The 13,564-nt window shown below is 38.1% G+C and overlaps 1 protein-coding gene across 1 annotated transcript in view; it reads right to left on the bottom strand.

Annotated features, from left to right (window-relative positions):
* The window catches only part of LOC124799322 (multiple epidermal growth factor-like domains protein 8), a 380,153-nt gene that overhangs the window by 176,678 nt on the left and 189,911 nt on the right, over positions 1–13,564 (bottom strand). The window contains exons 12-13 of the mRNA XM_047262911.1: positions 11,231–11,443; positions 8,086–8,280 (exon numbers count right to left, since the gene is read on the bottom strand). Coding sequence (XP_047118867.1) covers positions 8,086–8,280; positions 11,231–11,443 — 408 coding nt within the window. The remainder of the gene's footprint in view (positions 1–8,085; positions 8,281–11,230; positions 11,444–13,564) is intronic.

Here is a 13,564-nt window from a genome sequence, read left to right as displayed (position 1 = left end):
ACATTGCACCAAGAGATACGTCTCAAGTAATGAGTAGTTATCTTATGAATGTGTACTACCCTCTAAACACAGTACCTGTTAAGAATGAACACATTGATTGTAATAAAGAGCCAGAGAAGATATTTAACTTAGTTGAATTTTATGAATGGGCAGAAGCTTGTAGTTTGTCAGAGGACCTGCAGATTAACGATTTAAATAATCTAGGAATTGATGCACTGATGAGGGAACCAAGTGAGCAAATTGTCGACACTGATTTAACGGGCAAAGAATTAAAAACACCTGGGTGTGAAAGCAACGTTTTAAGTTTTCGGGAGAGAGAGGTTAATGATTGTAGTATGTGGGGAAATGAAGATTTAATGATACATGATGATGGTGAAAAATATTTTGTTTGCTTGAAAGAGGAAATGGAGGCATTAGGTGTTGTGGGAGATACTGATATGCATGTTTTAGATGTACCCAAAAGTGTTATTAACAGCTTAAGTGGTGTTAATGCCAGTGTCACAACCAATAGGCTCAGTAATCCAACATCTTATGAAGGAACCTGGGCAGTTGATAAAGATTCCCTGAACAGTGAAACTGACTGTGCAAGTAGGCTACCATGTACAATGAACAAAGGTGAATTATTTCTTTATAATATGTGGCTAAATAGTGATGCAATTAAAAATGATAGCAATTTTAGAAAAATGATTCTTAATATGTCTCAAATTTTATATCCTGATTGGTGGAAAAACACTAAACATATTATTGTTTAGCAACTGAAGGATAAATACCTTAGTGGTGAACAATGTTATATGGGTGAAAATATTTGGATTGAGGAAATTATAAATGCAGTGACAGTGCTTATGATGTGTGTGTTAATGTAATGACCGTAGACAATAAAGGTGACAGTAATATAGGTACTTGTAAGTCAGAAAGTCATTGTTTCAATGAAATTCAAAATGATTTATTGTATGAATACGTTCAGCCTGAAAAAGGTGGTGACATAGGTAGTCCGTTCATTAGAGCAAAAGTTGGTACCTGGGAAGGCAAGTGCCTTATAGACACAGGTAGTCAGGTGTCAGGAATATCTGAAATTCTAAGCAAAAAGCTGAAGTGCGAGAAAGATTACATTGAAATGCCAGTCATTGGGGTGAAAATAAGAGGGGCTACAGGAAAACATAGTAAAACTGTGAAAAGACAAACTTTGTTATCTTTTACAATTGAGGGAGTCACATTTACACATGGATGCCTAATTATACCAGGCCTCGGTGAGGACTGTATTCTCGGGATGTCATGGATTCGGAGTGTAGATGCAAGATTTGACTGGGGAGGACAAAAACTTATCATAACAACACCAAATGGGGGGTGTATCTCCATCAAATTTGTCAGATCAAATAGAGTTTTGTGTAATGATAAATTTAACACTATAAATCTTGTAAAGGAGAAAAGATATGTTGACAAACACATAACGGAGCTAGATTTAAGTGAAGTAGATTTCAACACTCTGGTAAACACTAAGATTTCAGAAGCTAGCGGTCTAAATGATGAGCAAAAACAGAAACTAGAGTCTTTGTTATGGGAATACAGTGATGTCTTTAGCAATATTCCAGGGAAAGTTAGGGGTTACGAATGTACTTTGCTAGTAAGACCACATGACCCATTTTTCATAAAACCATATGGTGTGCCCATAGCAAAACGTACAGCAGTTGAGAAAGAATTACATAAGATGGAAGTGTGTGGCATTATTGAAAGGAGTATCAGTGCTTATAATAACCCACTGGTAGTTGTGTCAAAAAGGGATGGGGGAGTGAGAATAGTTCTTGACTCAAGGCCTTTAAACAAGATCTTATACAGAGAAACAGACCACCCTGAAAACATTGATGAGCTGTTGCACAAGTTCAAGGACATAAAATTAATGTCAAGTCTAGACTTAACCTCAGGCTTTCACCAAGTACCCCTGGCACCCAAATCTAGGAAATACACTGCTTTTCTTTACAATGGCTATCAGTATTGTGTAGTCCCGTTTGGCTTGAACTCATCGGTAGCAGAATTCATTAGAGCTTTAGACCATGTGCTTGGGCAGGAACTTGTATCCAAATTAGTGATTTATGTAGATGACATTTTAGTAACTGGACAAGATTGGAATGAGCATGTTGGACTTTTAAGACAGGCATGTGAGAAACTTAGAAGAGGGGGAATGACACTAAAACTAGAAAAGTGCAAATTTGCAGTACCTGAGTTAAAATTTTTGGGACATGTCATATCAGAAAAGGGATTTTTGGCTGATCCAGACAAAATTAAAACTATTGCAGAGTTTCCTATACCCCGTAACAGAAAACAACTGAAATCATTTTATGGGCTATGTGGCTTCTACAGAAAATTTGTAAGTAAACAAAGCTTAAACACACCCTGTCTCAGTAACTTGTTAAAGAAGGACACTGTTTGGATATGGAGTAAAGATTGTCAAGAGGCTTTCGACATAATAAAAAAAGGAACTGAATAACCAGAACCTGTTACATAGACCAGATTTCAATTTGCCTTTCTGTTTACATACTGACAGCAGTGATTATGGGTTAGGTGCTGAATTATTTCAAGTAAAAGAAGTCAATGGGGAGACAGTTCATGCTACAATTGCATTTGCAAGCAGAATGTTACTAAAGCATGAAAAGAACTATACAGTAACAGAAAAAGAGCTATTAGCCATACAGTGGTCATTTTCAAAATTCAGGACCTATTTACTTGGACATAAGGTAATAGTGTACTCTGATCATAAAGCCTTAAGCTATATACAGGAATGCAAGCTCTATCATGATAGGCTTACAAGATGGGCATTGTATTTACAACAATTCAACTTTGAAATTAAGTATATCAAAGGCAGTGACAACATAGTTGCGGATGCTCTATCAAGGCTACCAGTAGGAGGCGAAACAGAAATTTTTGATCAGAATGAAGAAAAACAGTTTAAAATGAGGTATATTAAAGGGGTCACAGATGAAAAAGTTGTTAGATCATTGTGTGATAAAATCAGGAGGAACCAGAACCGTGATGCAAATTGGAAATTAGTAAAGAGCTGTTTAGGGAAAAAGAACTATGGAAAATTAGATAAGTACTATAAGGTGTTTAAAGGTACCCTGTTTAGGAGAACTGACGAAGACTCTGATAATTGGAAACTATGCTGGCCTGAGGGGGAAGCTGAGAGGTTAATTAGATATACTCATGAGAGCTATGGTCATTGTGGCATACAGAAGTGTATGCAGAAATTACAAGAAAACATATACTTCTACAATATGGCCAAGAAAGTCAGAAAAGAATTGTCAACTTGTGACAAGTGCCAACGAGTCAAAGTAAGTAACAGAAAATGTCAAGGTGAAATGCATAACATTATTCCTGCACAACCTCTAGATTTAGTCGCTGTTGATTTCTATGGTCCACTTCCAAGGAGTAGGAGTGGCCACTGCTACATTTTTGTCATGGTGGATGTATTTTCTAAACTGATCAAGTTGTATCCTGTCAGAAAAGCCACAGGGAAAGAGATAGTTACAAAGGTTGAAAAACACTATTTCTTAAATGTTGGGAAACCAAAAGCAATCTTGTCAGCTAATGGTTCTCAGTTTTTGTCAAAAGTTTGGAAAGCCTTTGTTGATAAATCGGGAATCAAACATGTTCAAATATCTGTATATAATCCATCGTCAAACCAAGCTGAGAGGTATATGCGCGAGATTGGTCGCTTATGTCGTACATATTGCAGTCACAAACATCCTACATGGTACGACCATGTACGAGACTTTGAAGATGTTATGAACAGCTTGCAGCACACTTCCACAGGTTTTTCACCTTATGAAATTATGTTTCATCTAAAACCAGACAACATTATCACTGAACTCGTAGAATTTCCACCATGCACAATGATGACTATGCATGAACGTGAGGCCATAGTCAAAGACACAATGGTAAAACAGGGGGAAATTAGAAAAAGACGACATGATGGTAAGATCAAAGCATCCAAGTTTAAAGTAGGAGATTATGTTTTAGTAAAATCACATGAGAAATCAAAAATTCTAACTTCTGAAATAAAGAAATTCTTTGATATATACATGGGTCCATTCGAGATTGTAGAACATCCACACCCAAATGCATACCGGTTCGTGTATCCTAAATCCAGGAAAGTTCTCGGGCTGAGGAATATTGTTTCGTTGAAATTGTATAAACAAAAGGGATAAGACTAGTCTGAGAAAGTTAAAAGGTGACGCAAACAAAAGTGTTTCACTAGAAATTTTGTATTAAAAAAAAAATTGTCTGAGTTTGACACAGTTTTGTGCCCTTGAAATTGTTTATTATTTGTCTAATATGTATTCACTGTATGAAGTGTTTGCAATGAATTTTCTGTGTAATATGCTAGCCATGTTAGTTTTTGATATTTCTGTATGTTTATGCAATTTGATTGAAGTTTAATAATTTGTGTACTTTTAGTTTGTGTAACTCTCACATCACACTTGTTGAGATGTCATTTAAAATGCAAGCCACTAATCTGCACTAAAGCTGTCTTGCAACAATTAAGTTTTTTAAATTTGTTACTCTTAAAGGCAGAGTCCTAATTACTACACACTTAAGTGCTTGAAATGTCCAACTCTACAAGGAGATAATCATTTTCAGTAAACCACATGAATTACTGTATATTTCTCTCTCAACCACTGCAAATGCAAAGGCAGTAATATTTTTTAATTTTGATATATACATACCATTCCAAAACTTTCATCCATGATTCTACCTTTGCACTTTTACTGTGAATATGAACCCTCGGAACAAACAATTGAACTTTTTTATCCTTGGAGTAATGTCTCTGTGATTAGATATTTTACACCCAATATGTTAATGCATTTGTATTACATGTTTATAGAATTTATTAGTATTTAAAGAATCTTTTTTGACCAGTTCATATCTGTGTAGTATTACTCAGACAGATACTGTAAACTTCTCCCACTAGATAAACATTACCAGAAGGTTAACTATGTATCCTAACCATGTACTTACATATAAACATTATGTAACCAAAAGGTAATCTCTGTATGTGATTTTTAGATAACATGGCATTATAGACAACAAAGCAATACAAACAGCTAAGCTTTGAAAACAGACGCACTGCAGGACAAGCAGGAATCAGACCTTTTAACGGACGTCACCTATGTGCAGATGGTCAATGTGGGACAGACTGTGAGTAGTGTGAAAAGTGGGCACTTAAAGAAAATAAAACAAGCCTGCAGTTAAAAGTTACAGTTCTTCAATGGTCTCATGTGAAGTGCTAAAACATTATGGACTCTTCTAAGTGAAAATTGTGAATCTTCTTTCGTATTTCATTTACCCTAAGGTTAAAAAATTGTATGTTTTCCTTTACTAAGTATAACAATTTCAGTGTTAGCATAACTCAAAGGAAACAGTCGTATTAAAAATTTTAATTTATTTAAAAACATATTCTTGGCAGTTCCATTATTCTGTTGTCAGAATTTTGTTCGCATGTTCATACTTACAAAATTCTTGGGGGGCTATTGTAATGGAACTGACGAATAGACGTCATTTTATTTTATGATACACTAATAGACGTCACTTTATTTTAGTATTCACTAAAGTCGTGTTATAAAAGCTTTTGCTTAAGATAATACTAAGTTAGGTGTTGCGATCAATAATCGATATTGGAATTGTATGTTCTTTGTACCTTACGACCGTGATCTTTGGTCTACTACGGGCTTTCGGCCACTTGTGTGTTGGCCGCGGTGGAGTGTAGTTGTGCATATAGTTCTTGCAATAAATGTGTTTGATACAAAGAAACCGTGGAATACTGCGTCATTTTTCGATAGTCCAGTAATAATTAAAAAACCCGCACCTTTTTCTTGGACCCAAAGCAGCCAAGGAATCATCGCCTAGACAACAAGAAGCCACAAGGACAACGCAGACACAGCAGCATCAACAAAGGAGACATCATGGCCAGCTCTACTAAATTACTTTACAGCCATTAGCCACACCGTAACGGTGTCCTTATGGAGCTAACTTTTCCTGCACAGTAGAGCCGGTTCGTGACAGTGTTAAGCATCCAATTAAGAACAACACGACAAACCATCCACCACTGTGGTGTGTGAATACGTTGAGGAACAGACCTCTGGAATGGAAGCTGGCTCAATGGTGTTGAGTTCTCTTCATCAACAGGTGCAGGATTTGCCAGACACCTGACAATAATGGCAGATGGGTGCAGAGGCAGTCACATACCAGTCATCTCAGGCACGGAGTTCTATGGGTTTAGTACAGAGATGGTGGTGTGCCTGGAAGCAGTTGAAACTTGCAGTGGATAATAAAACTTCCTCTCACACAGGATGACCTGAAGAAAGTTGGTCTCAAAGGTCAGGATAAGCTTGAGGATCATGTCTTCACCACAATGTGGATTGCATGCTAATGAGGATCTGAACATGTTATGATGCATGGGACAGAGATACACAATATTAAATGTTACCTGGCAGCAGATTTTCATTTCATAGGAGTGCTACAAGTGCACTTTCAAACACTGGTTGTTTTTTAATTAATTAATTTATTTTTTTAATTACATCATGGTCACCCTTGACCGTAAAACTATTTATTCATAAAATACATAGTTGCAAATTACAGCTGTGTAGCAACTGTCAAAAAGATCATCATGAAAATTGTGCTTCACTTCATAAATTGTACTACACTTCATAATGGCCACATGGCCTAAATTGCAACAGTGAATTTTATGAATAAATATTTTTCCGGTCAAAGGTGACCATGACACCCTTAAAAAAATTTATGTGCTTAGAACACCAGCCATGAAAAGTTGACATTTTGTGTTTATTTCACAATAGAGTTATTTTTTGTTTGTTTGTTTGTTTCATAAGGCTTAAGGTGGGATTCTAATGTGTCAGATCTGGCGGCATGAGTCTCTCAACAGTATCTGTGAGCGTGTCCAATGGCTCTCCTTTAAGATAAGCATTTCCAGTGGCATGTCTGTATTCATTCAACTACAGACATGCCACTGGAAAAGGTTGCATTCACTTACATTAAAGGAGTGTCACTGGATCAATCACGGATACTGCCACATGACTCGTGTCACCACAGCTGCTGCATTTGAATTGCACCTTTACTGTCACATTCCACGTTCCCCTTCAATGTAATCCCAAATTAATTTGCAGATACAAAGATGGGCATTTTACAGGTCAGGAGTATAAGGAATAAGGCACTGGATTTGAAGTCAGCAGGAAATTGGGAGAGGTGTAATGCTTGATGGTGGCAAGACCATGGGGGATGTTGGTGTGAAGGTACGTGACAAATAAGAAGACTGCAAGTAATGGGGTGGAAAAGGTAGAGAGTCAATGAACGAAGTGGTTTGTGTCCTTGCTATAGGAAGTTAGGCTGCGGGCAATGAGTTGTAGCTGTTAGTCAACACAAGCTAAGAGCCTTTCATATGAGTGTTGTGCCCAGTTACAATGGGGTGCCGTGACTGCCTAGGTTTATTAATTTTGGGAAGCATGTAGAAAGTGGGTGTTTGAGGAATAGGTGGGGTGAGGACAGACATGCGTTCCAGGGAGAAGTTCTGGGTTGAGCTAAGGAAATTCAGGAGGATTTGAGTTTATACTGGACTTCTGCCATGTAATCACTATGGCAGGGCTTATAAGGGGAAAAGTTAGATAGTTGGCAGATACCTACAGTGAGGTAATGACAGCAGTTCTTTACAACAACAGTGGAATCTTTGCCTGCAGAGAAGGATTATCAAATCGCCTCACAACAGGTGAGTTGTTCCACTAAACATGAGTTCTGAGAGGTCTGTCTTTTCTTTCCCATCTTCCCCAACCAGTCCCTCTTTTGCATCTGAGGAAGAGACCTGAAAGTTCTAAAAGCCAGAATCTTTTCTACTTTTACGCACTTTTCTTGTCACTATGCACAACTTCGTCTCTTGGACTTAAGTATTGGTCAGATATTCTGTTGCCTTGGATTTGACAGTTTTTTCAATTGACTTTTCCTTTTCATGTACATGCTACACTATGAGATAAATCTGTATGAAACAAAAAGGTATTTGTGGTCAAATATATGAAATATTTAAATTACCTTAGCATTTTCTTGACTTTTATTATGCAGAAGTTCCATTTTTGATTGTTGATGAGGACCATTGCTCACGTTGTTCCTTGATTCAAAATCCACCAAATAACGACCTGGATAAAGCACAGCAGGGGTCCCATTCTGCCATTGTGCAGTGACGCACTGGGAAGCATCAGCTGTCAAGTTCCCAACCACATCCAGCATCTATATAACATTACATACACTTAAATTCTAACTTTTGGTATCAATGAATGACTCTTCCATTAAAATATTAAAACACATAATACAAAGCATTTATGAGGAGTGAAAGATAAAAATTATTTATGATACAATTTCTTATTCCATATTAATAATCTAGTCAGTACAAGTAAAAAGTGAGTAACCGGAACTGAATAACTGTAGCATTTTTAAGGAAATGGAGCAAATGGGAAAGATAAAGTGTCATCAAATGCAGGTTTTGCATCTGTTGTGATTTTTGATTTATGAGCATTAGCCCATGATCCAAGGCTTATTTCTCTCACTAATGTTTCCTCATCCATTGCTTAAAATATCGTCAAAGACTATAAAGACTCGTACAGCAGTAAAAGCTTAAATAAGCCCCGCAATCTTTACTATTCATTTGTATCCACACTATGATTGGTTTGTGACATCATCAGACTGCTGCCGAAGCTCACCGAGTCATGCCGATTGTGCTGTGCAGGTTGTAGAAGGGAAGAATGGCAATGTTAGCTTTATTTTGTACTAAGGTGCAGACTTGTCTAATTTCAATCCTTGTTATTTCCCATTAAAGATATTTTTGTGCTTATACATTCTACCAGAGTGATGTTTGGATTTTGATAAAATCACAGTATTAAGAACAATTTTTGTGGTTTCATCCCACTGCATTATATGCTACTGCTGATCTATCCATGTTTCTGAGATGACAATTGCTCTGGCATTCCTTGAGTCAGATGTTAGTGCTTCTTTTTGTAGTTCCTATACACACATGAATACATGTGAGAGGGTGTTATACAGGGTGTTACAAAAAGGTACGGCCAAACGTTCAGGAAACATTCCTCACACACAAAGAAACAAAATATGTTATGTAGACATGTGTCCGGAAACGCTTACTTTCCATGTTAGAGCTCATTTTATTACTTCTCTTCAAATCACATTAATCATGGAATGGAAACACACAGCAACAGAATGTACCAGCATGACTTCAAACACTTTGTTACAGGAAATGTTCAAAATGTCCTCCGTTAGCGAGGATACATGCATCCACCCTCCGTCGCATGGAATCCCTGATGCGCTGATGCAGCCCTGGAGAATGGCGTATTGTATCACAGCCATCCACAATACGAGCACGAAGAGTCTCTACATTTGGTACCGGGGTTGCGTAGAAAAAACCTTTCAAATGCCCCCATAAATGAAAGTCAAGAGGGTTGAGGTCAGGAGAGCGTGGAGGCCATGGAATTGGTCCGCCTCTACCAATACATCGATCACCGAATCTGTTGTTGAGAAGCATACGAACACTTCGACTGAAATGTGCAGAAGCTCCATCGTGCATGAACCACATGTTGTGTCGTACTTGTAAAGGTACATGTTCTAGCAGCACAGAGTATCCCATATGAAATCATGATAACGTGCTCCATTGAGTGTAGGTGGAAGAACATGGGGCCCAATCAAGACATCACCAACAATGCATGTCCAAACGTTCACAGAAAATCTGTGTTGATGACGTGATTGCATAATTGCATGCCGATTCTCGTCAGCCCACACATGTTGATTGTGAAAATTTACAATTTGACCACGTTGGAATGAAGCCTCATCGGTAAAGAGAACATTTGCACTGAAATGAGAATTGACACATTGTTGGATGAACCATTTGCAGAAGTGTACCCGTGGAGGCCAATCAGCTGCTGATAGTGCCTGCACATGCTGTACATGGTACAGAAACAACTGGTTCTCCCGTAGCACTCTCCATACAGTGACGTGGTCAACGTTACCTTGTACAGCAGCAACTTCTCTGACGCTGACATTAGGGTTATCGTCAACTGCATGAAGAATTGCCTCGTCCATTGCAGGTGTCCTCGTCATTCTAGGTCTTCCCCAGTCGCGAGTCATAGGCTGGAATGTACCGTGCTCCCTAAGACGCCGATCAATTGCTTCGAACGTCTTCCTGTCGGGACACCTTCGTTCTGGAAATCTGTCTGCCCCGTGCTAATCCATACATCAAATGGGCATCTGCCAACTCCGCATTTGTAAACATTGCACTGACTGCAAAACCACGTTTGTGATGAACACTAACCTGTTGATGCTATGTACTGATGTGCTTGATGCTTGTCTTGTAGAGCAATGAGTCGCATGTCAACACAAGCACCGAAGTCAACATTACCTTCCTTCAATTGGGCCAACTGGCGGTGAATCGAGGAAGTACAGTACATACTGACGAAACTAAAATGAGCTCTAACATGGAAATTAAGCGTTTCCGGACACATGTCCACATAACATCTTTTCTTTATTTGTGTGTGAGGAATGTATCCTGAAAGTTTGGCCGTACCTTTTTGTAACACCCTTTATATTCTTGCTGCCACAAACTCATTGCTGCCTGAGTATATGTAAACAGTTGGCTTGCTGAGCTTGTTTACATTTTTATGGCTATCTGAGTCTTTATATCTTCTGATAATGTCGTCAGCACTGAAAGACAAAATGTTAGACAGAGAACATGCTTTGCACCATGGCCTAATGCTCCTAAAACAAAAATCACTGAAGGTCAAATATCTTTATCAATTTTTTTGACATTGTAAATATGCATCACGTCTATGATGCATAGTTTCTCAACATACAAATAAACCACCCATTTGATAATGGGTTATCTCTTCTTCTTGAGTAATGTAAATGGTCTGTTTGAAACATGTGAAAATAAAATATCTTTACATAAACAATGATAATGATGATGATGTATTCTTTAGCTGCATTCTTACACAAATCCCTACACCCCACAAGAACTGCTAATCAAAGTCTATAAGATAGAATCACAGTTTTCTGTTGCCACGATATCACATACAATTACACCATTTGTGTAATACTACAGCTTACAAACATTTTGTTACTGAATGCTACATCTATATCTACTAAGACTGAATTTAATTAGCATAGAAGAAGTACTCACATTTTCAGAAGAAACATTTCCACGAGACATTCGCAAAACGGCTGATGAATAACTAGCACACATGCGCAATGTCTCTTTTCCATCACCCCAAACATCTGGTGGACGAAGAAATCCTAATAATCTTGCAATTATTTCTCCATCTAAATTTTTCTCCATTAGTGTGTTAGTAGCAACCATATTGAAATCAACAGTAGTTGCATTTATTATTGTAACCTACAAATGAAAAGCATATCATAGAAAGTACTAGATGAACCACTGAAGTAGATGGCAGGCATTTTGAAATTTACTGACATACTGGTTAATCATTCCTACGTGCTACATCATTTGCCTTCCAGATGGTTATAAGTTTAGCCACATGTAGCATAATGTGATTATCATCAGTTTAAATTAGTTTGTCTTCCAGTTGGTATATCAGCCTTGCCATGTGTAAAATACTGGAATTAGTATTAGTTTAAATTTAACCTTTTTTCAAGTATTTTAAATCTGCCCGGAGTCAGTTGCCTTGCAATAGTCACTGCCAGTCCCACGTCTGGATGAAGGAGGAGGGTTGGCCATTGGGCTAACAACCCAATCCCATAAAAAGTTCTTCGTTACAAAAAACAAACTTGCCTCAGACACAGATGGATACAATGGATGATGAAAAGAGCAAAGCAAAAATAGTCTACAAATTGAAAACTTTAATTTTGGATCTTGGAATGTTTGAAGCCTATATAGACAAGGAATCATACAGCCTAAGACCTCAAAAATTAAGTAATATAACTTGGACTTGGTGGCAGCACAAGAGACAAGATGGCCAGGTGAGGGTACTCACAGAGAAGATGGATGCAGTCATAAAGAAGATGAACACATACAATTTTATCGAAGATGTGTAAAAAAACATTAATTTAACATTGGTTTTGTAATACATGACAAAGGAGCAAATTTGGTTAAAGAATTCAAAGCTGTTAACAGAAGAATATCCTACATAGTACCCGGAAACCAAGTGTCAGACGTCACACTTATCAATAGACATCACACTTCTCAATGTTCATGTCCCGACAGAGGATAAAACAGATGAAGAATAGGATGAGATCTATGACCAACTGTAACAAACAACTGAGATCAAACTAACTAGATATATCAAGACAGTGCTGGGAGATTTTAACGGAAAAGCAGGAAAAGAAGAATTCTATATACCAACTACAGGAAGGCAAAATCTGCATGATGAGGCCAATGAAACTGGACAGAGGATTATCAGCTTAGCTACCTCATACAATTTGCAGTATGTTTGACTTACTTCGAACACAAGAGAATACATAAGAGAACCTGGTGCTCACCAGATGGAAGAACTACCAACCAAATAGATCACATCTTGGTGGACCAATGCTATACCCAAAGCATTATGCATGTCAGGTTATATAGAGGAGTCGACTGCACACCACTTCCTCATTGTGCGTAGTCTTAAACTGATGTTCACCTACATGCATATGAGGGTAGTTTGGAAAGTTCTTGGAATCACCATGAGAGGTCAGTGCTAGCGCAACAAGTTGGTCATGTGATATTCATTGGACTGTTGCCTGTAAGCACGTGCCATGTCAGTGCTCTTGGAAGGGACATGCGGCGGTGACATGGCTTTGTTGTTGTTCCCGCGTAAAGATTTGCAAAGATAGAAAAAATTGAGATTTGAGTAATAATTAAGTACTTCATAAAGAAAGGTCCAAAAGCAAAGGCCATACATGCCGATTTACAGAACACACTGGGGGACTCTGTTCCTTCATATTCAACTGTTTCCAAGTGGACAAATGAATTCAAATTTGGTCAGGAGAGCTTAGATGATGATCCACGCAGCAGCTGGCCAAGATGTGCCGCTACTCCAGAAATCATTGCAAAAGTGCACAAAATGGTTATGGAGGATCGCCGATTGAAAGTGCGTGAAATTGTTCGTGCCTGCCAAATGTCATCTGAAAGGGTATGTCACATTTTAACTGAAGAATTAGAAATGAAAAAATTATCTGCATGATGGGTGCCACGACTCTTGACACTGGATCAAAAATGCATGAGAATGGACATATTGGAACAATGTTTGGCCCATTTTAGGAGAAACGAACAAGATTTTTTGTGCCGGTTTGCGACAACAGGTGAAACTTGGGTGCACTACTATACCCCAGAGACAAAATAACAGTCAAAGCAGTGAAAATGTACTGCTTCTCTGCCACCAAAGAAAGCAAAGACAATTCCTTTGGCATGAAAGGTCATGGCATCAGTGTTCTGGGATGTGAAGGGGATTCTGTTTGTAGAGTATCTCTCCACTGGTAAAACAATTATTGGCGGATATTATGCTAACCTCCTGGAAAA

This window comes from Schistocerca piceifrons, chromosome 5 (genome assembly GCF_021461385.2).
Source record: "Schistocerca piceifrons isolate TAMUIC-IGC-003096 chromosome 5, iqSchPice1.1, whole genome shotgun sequence".
Classification (NCBI taxonomy): domain Eukaryota; kingdom Metazoa; phylum Arthropoda; class Insecta; order Orthoptera; family Acrididae; genus Schistocerca; species Schistocerca piceifrons.
Note: the sequence above shows the minus strand (reverse complement) of the source record. Positions and strands in the feature narration are given on the sequence as shown.